Genomic DNA, 8,521 nt, shown 5'->3' with positions numbered 1-8,521 from the left:
CGCTGTCTCTATATCTCTATCTCTCTCTCTCTCTCTCTCTCTCTCCTAGAAATAAATAAAAAAAAACATTAAAAAAAATTTTTAATAAAAAAACGATAAAAAAATAAAAAAGAAATAGGATGTAGAAGCAAGAGCACAAATTATGCAATCTGTTAGCCCAAAGCTCCACCTAACTCTGCCATCTTTGTGATTTGAAGAAAATTAATAAACAGCAAATCTCCATTTCCTCATATAAAACAGAGAGGAGTGATTTTACTTCATTAACCCTGCTCTATGCCTTTTCTTTCTTAAAATGTCTTTCTGTGGGGGAGTGCTAATGGCTGGGTTTTCTGGCTTTAATCAAAGAACTACTCATTATTAAACTGAAGGATGAAAGCTATTGAAGAGAGTACTATTCAAATCATTCTATAATTTTCTTCATATGTCAAGGAAAAATAATACTTGTGAATGTAATGTTATTGTAAGAAAAATTAGTTATCAAATATGTGATCAATAGAAACATATGAAATACATCATTGGCATGGTACATTTAATGGATGTTAAATATTTTATACCTGAAACTTGCCCCATTGTTATTCCCTGCAAATGAGAATTCTGCTTACTTTATTTTAATGTTTTGTTTTATTAAACAACAACAAAGTATGGAAGTGAATTTCTAAAGTTTTGCGTATGTTTTCTCATTTATCATTTCAAACACTAAATATGTTTTTCACCTTTTAGAATCAGATGACTCACAGGGAACATGCTATGTAAGGATATATAGTGTTTTTAATTTATTCAAAAGGCTTTTCTTTTGAATAAAGATAAGGGATTAATTCACTAATTTCTCAGTCTAGCAAAATCGGAATTCTCAAAACAAAAACTTTCTCCAAAACTGTCTCAGTACCTGTTTGATCTTGGAAGCTAGAAAAGTATCCATTGCTGTTATTACTAAATTATTTTTCCTCTAAATTTTACCATCAGGCAAATGCCTGATTTTATCAGTAGTAAGAAAGTAATTTGTCACTTTATAGAGATACATGAAGGCTATGGTGCATACTAGGTCAGTGCATGAGATTGCTTCACATACAACGTGACCACATTACTTTAGTTCACAACCATAATGCCACACCTCATGTTCTCTCTCAGCAGATCACTGAAAACTTAGTCTATGAAAAGCCAGAGGACCCCCTGAGTTTTATGCTGTACAAGGTATGGAATAGGAGAAAAAGAAAACCTTTTAACTCTATTGTAAAATGTAGCACACGTACACATGTATAAAACAAAACACGTACAACTAACTGGATTATCATAAAGGGACCACTTTAATTTTTTTAATATTTATTTTTGAGGGAGAGAGAGAGAGCTCATGCACAAGTGAGGAAGGGGCAGAAAGAGGGAGACACAGAATCTCAAACAGGCTCCAGGAGGCTCCGAGCTGTCAGCACAGAGCCTGATGCAGGCTTTAATCTTGAACCTTGAGATCATGTCCTGAGTCAAAGTTGGATGCTTAACTGACTGAGCCACCCAGGGGCCCCAACGGAACACTTTTATTTTTTTACTTTATTTTATTTTTTTCTTAAATAGTTCATTGTCCCAACGGAGCACTTTTAAAACGTTGAATGCTAATGTCTTTTTAGCATTCGCTATTCTGATGGGTTAATAGTAATCACTGCAACTTCAAGCTTCTTTTTCCTGATTACTAAGGCAGTTGCATACCTTTTCATTTGTCTATTGGCCATTTTGAAATATTTCTTTTTCTATGGTATTTTTTGTCTTTTTCTTACTCATTTATAACAGGCTCTCATTCCTTCTGACTTCCAACTGGGTTAACCCGACGGGAAAACCTAGAGGAAGATTGGAAGGAGGAAAGAAGGTGACATCAAGTTTATTTCCCTGGGCTTTTCCTTTATGATCTGTCTTGAGCTGTCTGGAGGTCATTGCTCCTCTCAAGGCATCTTTTTACATGACTCTTTGCTTCTGAATTCCAGTAATGTCCTCTCCTCTTGACCTTCGAGGTTAAGAGGTTAGCTCCACTTTTGCTGGCTTTGGATTATTGCGTTATCTCCTGTGACTCCCCTATACCTAATTCTTTTAAACGCCAGTGTATTTTTCACTGCATACATTATAATTTTTGTAGTTTCATCCCTAGGAGTTTAGCTGGTGTCTTTTCTAGAATGTTGATGTCTCTACTTTACTTTTTTTTTTTTTAATGTTTGTTTATTTTGAGAGAGAGAGAACAGGGGAAAGGGCAGAGAGAGAGAGGGAGACACAGAATCCGAAGCAGGATCCATGCTCTGAGCCATCAACACAGAGCCCGATGTGGGGCTTGAACTCACAAGCCATAAGATCATGACCTAAGCCAAAGTCAGACGCTCAACCCATTGAGCCACCCAGGTGCTCCTCTACTTTACTTTTTAAACAGAGAATGCAGTTATAATAACTTTTAATTTTCTTGCTTCTTTGTATGCCTAGTAATTTTTTATTGAGATATAACTGACACATGATATTATATTAGTTGTAGGTATATGCCTGGTAATTTTTGATTGATGTAAGATAATTATGAGTTTTGCCTTGGTGGGTGCTAGATTTTGTTGTTGTTGTTGTTGTCTTGTAAATGTTCTGGGACTTTATTTTGGGGCCTAGCTAATTTACTTGGAAATAGCTTGATCTTTTCAGATTTTGCTTTTAGGATTTTTTTTAGAGTGAAGCAGATCAATTTTCAGTCTAGGGCTAATTATTCCCCACTACTGAGGCAAGATTCTTTTGAGTATTCTACCCAATGCCCCACGAATCATGAGGTTTTCCAGTTCAACTGGTGGTAATAGGCACTATTCCTGGTTTGGTTCTTTCCATGGCGTCTGGTAGTTTTCTCATATATGTGCAAGGATTACTTGAAGGGGACCTTCTACAGATTTATGGAGTTCTTTCTGTACCATTCTCTCCTCTCTGGCACTCTTCCCTGTGAACCATAACTGTCTTGATTTCCCTAGGATCTCAGCTCCATCGTCTCAACTCAAGGGTCTGCAGGGCTCCTGTTGGGTTCTCTTTTCCTACACACTAAGGCCAGGAAATTTTCTGAAAACAGTAAGGTACATGCACATTTATAATTATTATATCTTTCTGATTAATTAACTCTTTTATCATTATGAAATGTCCATCTTTCTCCTTGGTTATATTCTTTGCCTTGAGGTTTATTTATTGAAGTTTATTCTCCCTCATATTAATATAGCCAGCCCAGCCTTACAATTTACTTGGTATATATTTTTTTACCCACTTATTTGCAACCTATCAATGCTTTATATTGAAATTGTGTCTCTTGTAAGTACCACATAGTTGGGTCTTTCTTATCTTATATGATAATCTCTGCTTTTTAACTGAACTATTTAGAACAAGGGTAGGCAAACTATGGGCCACCTGTTTTTAAATGGCCCAAAAGCTAAGAGAGAATTTACCCTTTTAAAGTGGTTGAATTGGGGTGCTGGGGGGCTCAGTCTGTTAAGCGTCCAACTTTGGCTCAGGTCATGGTTTCAGGATTCTGAGTTTGAGCCTCGTGTTGGGCTCTGTGCTAACGGCTCAGAGCCTGGAGGCTGCATCAGATTCTGTCTGTCTGTCTGTCTCTCTCTCTCTCTCTGCTCTTCCCCACTCATGTTCTGTCTCTCTGTGTCTCTCAAAACTGAATAAATGTTAAAAAAAAAAAAAGACAAAATAAAGTGGTTGAAGGAGGAGGAGAGGGAGGAGGAGAAAAAAAAAAGAGAAGGCAAAGGAAGAAAGAGAAGAAAGTAAGTGAAAGAAGGGGAAAGGGGAGGGGAATTCAGCAGCAGCAACAGATAGTTTGTGTCCTGCAATGCCTAAAATGTGTATTATTCAGCTCTTTTCAGAAAGTTTGCCAACTCCTGGTTTAAACCATTAGTGTTTAACCTAATTATCAGTATGGTTGAATTTAGAGCTCTCATTTTATTATTTTTCTTTTTATCTCTTATTCTTCTGTTCTTCTTTTATTGCCTTCTCTTGGATTATTTGAATAGTTTTAGTATTCTACTTTAATTTAGGTATTGACTTTTAGCTTATACCTATTATTTTTTACTGATCACTCTAGGAGTTACATCTATATCCCCAACTTTTCACAGTTTATTTATTTAGTTTGTTTGTTTGTTTTGAGGAAAATGTAATCTTTTANTTTGAATAGTTTTAGTATTCTACTTTAATTTAGGTATTGACTTTTAGCTTATACCTATTATTTTTTACTGATCACTCTAGGAGTTACATCTATATCCCCAACTTTTCACAGTTTATTTATTTATTTTGTTTGTTTTAAGGAACTTAAGAGGAAAATGTAATCTTTTACATTTATCCATTTATCCAGATAATTGCTATTTCTATTGTTCTTCCTTCATTTGTGAATTTCCATGTTTCTCTCTGAAATTATTTCATTTCAGCCTGAAAAACTTCTTTCAGCCTTTTTTGTATTGCTGCTGGCAGAGAACAGTCTTGGTTTTCCTTTATCTGAAAATCTATTACACATTCTTGTAGAAAATTTTTGCTGGATATAGAATTCTGAATTGACTTGTCCAGCTCTTAAAAATGTAGTTTCCTTACTTCCTGGCCTTCATAGTTTTGGAGGAGAAATCCACAATCATCCAAATTGTGTTCCCCTGTAGATAGTGTCCCATTTTTTACTGGCTTCCTTCACAATCTTGTCATTATCTTTAGTTTCCAGAAGTTTTATCATGGTGTTCATTGGAATCCATGATTTTGGGGGTTAGCGGAGCTGCTTGAATCTTTATTTTAAGGATTTTAAATTTTATTTATTTATTCATCTATTTAGAGAGCGCACAAGCTGGGGAGAGGCAGAGAGAGAAGGAAACAAATGGGTGGCTCAGTTGGTTAAGTGTCCAACTCTTGATTTCATCTGAGGTTATGATTTCATCGTTTGTTAGAGTGAGCCCCACATTGGGCTCTGCCCTGACAGTGCTGAGCCTGCTTGGGATTCTCTCTCTCCCCCTCTCTACCCCTCCCTGACTCACTCACATACGATCTCTCAAAATACACACTTAGAAAACCTAGAATGTACAACCCATTTTAAGTGGAAAAGATTATTTTCTTTCTTCCTTTTTGATTTGGTTGCCTTTTATTTCTTTGCCTTGCCTAATTGCTCAGGCTAGGACTTCCAGTACTATGTTCAAGTGGCAACAATGGGTATTTTTGCCTTGTTCCTGATCTTAGAGGAAAAGCTTTTAGGTTTTCACCACTGAGTATGGTGTTGGCTGTGGGTCTTTCATAGATGGCCTTTATTTTGTTGAGGTAACTTCCTTCTATTCCTATTTTGTTGAGAGTTATTCTCATGAGAGGATGCTAAATTTTGTCAAATGCCTTTTCTGGATCTATTAAGACAATCATGTGATTTTTATCCTTTATTTTGTGAATGTGGTATATCACATTAATTGATTTTAAATCATAGTACATAGCTGTTATTGGCAGGATTCGTTTTTTTAAGTTTTTTTTTTTAAATGTTTTATTTATTTCTAGGAGAGAGAGAGAGAGAGAGAGAGAGACAGCGTGAACAGGGGAGGGTCAGAGAGAGAGGGAGTCACAGACTGAAACAGGCTCCAGGCTCTGAGCTGGCAGTCAGCACAGAGCCCGACGCGGGGCTCGAACCCACGAGCCGCGAGATCATGACCTAAGCGAAAGTCAGATGCTTAACCGACTAAGCCACCCAGGCGCCCCTTAAGTTTATTTATTTTGAGAGAGAGACAGAAAGTATAAGTGGGGGAGGAGCAGAGAGCAGGAGAGAGAGAATCCCAAGCAGGCTCCATGCTGTCAGCTCAGAGCCTGACACAGGGCTCGATCTCATGAAGTGTGAGACCATGAACTGAGCTGAAATCAAGAGTTAGGTGCTTAACTGACTGAGCCACTAGTTACCCCTGCAGGATTTGTTTTTTTAAGTGCTTACTCTTGTGTATAGAAGGCAGATCTTACTTTTTTGTATAAAACATATACATTTAAGGTTTTATCACAGAAGTTTAACTATGTGGTATTTTCACTTATTTAGTTCAAAATAGTTTCTAATTTTCATCATTTTCTTCTTCAACTCATGGGTTTAGAGACATTATTTATATACATTATTAAATACTGGATTTTCTAATTTCCCATTGGTTAATGATTTCTAAGCCAATTGTACTTCATTCATATAACAAGATTTCAAATATTTGAAATGTTTTTTTTTTTTGCTTTATTATGCAACATATGGTTAATTGTTAATGAATTATTTGGAATTGAAAAAACTTATTCTGAAGTTATTAGGAAGTATTTAAAATATATCTATAAGATCAAGTTTGCTAAATATGCTGTTTATGTCTTCCAATATGATTGTCAATTTGCCTGTCTCCTATAGTTCTGTTAAGTTATGCTGTGTGTATGTAGTTAAGGTTATGTTATTAGGTACATATGAATTGGAATTCTTATATCTTTCTTTTAAATTGACCTATTTATCACTAAGAGATATAACATGAACTTTAACTACTTTTCTCAATATTGTTAAAGCTATACCAGATTTATTTTAGTCAATGTTTAAATGATATATATTTTTCCGTCCTTATTACTTTTAACTTGACTGTTGTTAAGTTTTAGATGCCTTATAAATTTTTATCATTATTTAAATCTGACAAACTTTTAATTTAGCTCATATATATTTGTTGTTATTAGAGATATGTGTGAATTTACATCTATTGTCCAACCATATGCTATTTATTGGTTCTACCTGTTCTATTTCTTTTCCTCTACTTTTTGCCTTCCTTTTTTCATTTTTCTATTAGTTTAGAAGTTATACACTCTTAATTTTTTTTGATGTCCCATTAGGATGATTTCAAAATGTAATAGACTTTATATTCTTAGAGTAGTTTTGGGGTTTGCATAAAAATTGAGCAGAAAGCCCAGTGAGTTCCATTCACTCCCTTCTCTTTTCCCAATTTTCTACCTCTAGTTTCCCCTATATTGACACCTTGAATTAGTGTGCTACAGTTCTTACAGTGATGAGCCAATATTGATACATTATTATTTGCTGAAGTCCGTGTTTTATGTTAGGATTCTCTCTTTGTGTCGTGAATTCTATAGGTTTTGGCAAATGTGTATGATATGTATCTAAAATTACAGTGTCAAACAGAAGAGAGTCACTGTCATAATAATTCTTTTCAATATTTTTAATAGTTCCCCTAGAAATTACAACAGGTATTCTTGACTTATCAAAGTCTAAGTTATTTGTACTTGGTCAGTAGAAGGACTTTTGTATTTTAAATTTCTATATATTTTAACACCACAAGATACAGTAATTCTAAGTTGTCCAAAATTGCAAGTGGAAAAAAATTCTTTTTCATTCTCCTCAGGTACAGGAAATGATAGAAAACAGAGACAAATGTGAAACCTACAAAGAATAAATTTCTCCTCAACATTCTCCTCAGTATCAACACTATGTTCTGTTTCTTGCTCTGAAAAATGATTTTTGAACTGTCATTGGAAGTGAATCTGCCTAAATATGTTCTTAATTTTTAAGTAAAAGTCTATAAGCTATCCACTTCAAAAATTCATGTAATAGTTAGAGATACCTCAGGCTAATCATGCAAAATATATACGTGTAATACTTACCCATGCCTTGATATTTCGATACTCCTTCCTCCAAAGCACTGCACGATAACAAGCTCACAAATCCCAAAGAGGACCAAGAAAAGAATATTAGCAATTTACATGTAGTTCTCATAAAGCATACAACTCTATCATGTCTCTGAGCTGTGGATAAAATTTTTAAGCAGAAAATATGTGGAAAATAATTTTTAACAGCACTTTTTTCCTCTCTTAATGAAAGGTGATTGTTGTCATCTCTTTTTTCCTTGTTTCTTAATACCTCCAACATATTTTTACTATTTTCCTCTTTGACCTCATCTGTTATATTCTGCCATTAGTGGATGTGATTTAATCTAATCCTAGAGATACCTCTCTTCTGATTTTTAACCTACAGCAAAATTCAAACATGTTATACTACTATGTACACGCCTGTGAGAGGGCAGAATCCCACTTCCTCAATACCTTTATCCTTTGAAGAGTATCCACACTGTATGGAATGTGTAGCCAGTAAAACTGGTATTTAAATGCAAAAAGCCTTAACATAGTCTGTCTGGTATGAGAAGATCTGCCTAGCATTCATAACTGAGATGACCATCTACTACTATTTTTTAAAGCTGAACCTGTTGTTTAATTTCTCTTTTAACATTAAAGCAGAATTGATTCTTTATACTGTTTAACTGCTGACTTGATATAATTATGTGGTTGCATTGCAATGAATTAAATTTCCGTTTGAACAATCAAGTACAAATCCTACTTTTTTTATACCTGCATGTCATTTCTAATAATTATACTAAAAAAATCTCCTAATAACTTCAGAATTTTATTAAACTCCTTTAGTTGCCCACAAAATGTGCATGTGCTTAGACTCCATTAATGTTCTCCACTCAGATAAGGAAACTGTCTGTTCATTGCGGGCTAGCAAAAC

At 34.8% G+C, this 8,521-nt stretch overlaps 1 protein-coding gene across 1 annotated transcript in view; it reads left to right on the top strand.

Moving 5' to 3' along the window:
* TEX55 (testis expressed 55) overlaps positions 1-8,263 on the top strand; it is an 11,483-nt gene extending 3,220 nt beyond the window's left edge. The window contains exons 3-5 of the mRNA XM_077776672.1: positions 1,129-1,191; positions 2,973-3,071; positions 7,362-8,263. Of these exons, the coding sequence (XP_077632798.1) occupies positions 1,129-1,191; positions 2,973-3,071; positions 7,362-7,412 (213 nt within the window). The 3' untranslated portion in view covers positions 7,413-8,263. The remainder of the gene's footprint in view (positions 1-1,128; positions 1,192-2,972; positions 3,072-7,361) is intronic.
* The last annotated feature ends 258 nt before the right edge of the window (positions 8,264-8,521 follow it).

This window comes from Crocuta crocuta, unplaced genomic scaffold (genome assembly GCF_008692635.1).
Source record: "Crocuta crocuta isolate KB4526 unplaced genomic scaffold, BGI_CrCroc_1.0 scaffold87, whole genome shotgun sequence".
NCBI lineage: Eukaryota > Metazoa > Chordata > Mammalia > Carnivora > Hyaenidae > Crocuta > Crocuta crocuta.
Note: the sequence above shows the minus strand (reverse complement) of the source record. Positions and strands in the feature narration are given on the sequence as shown.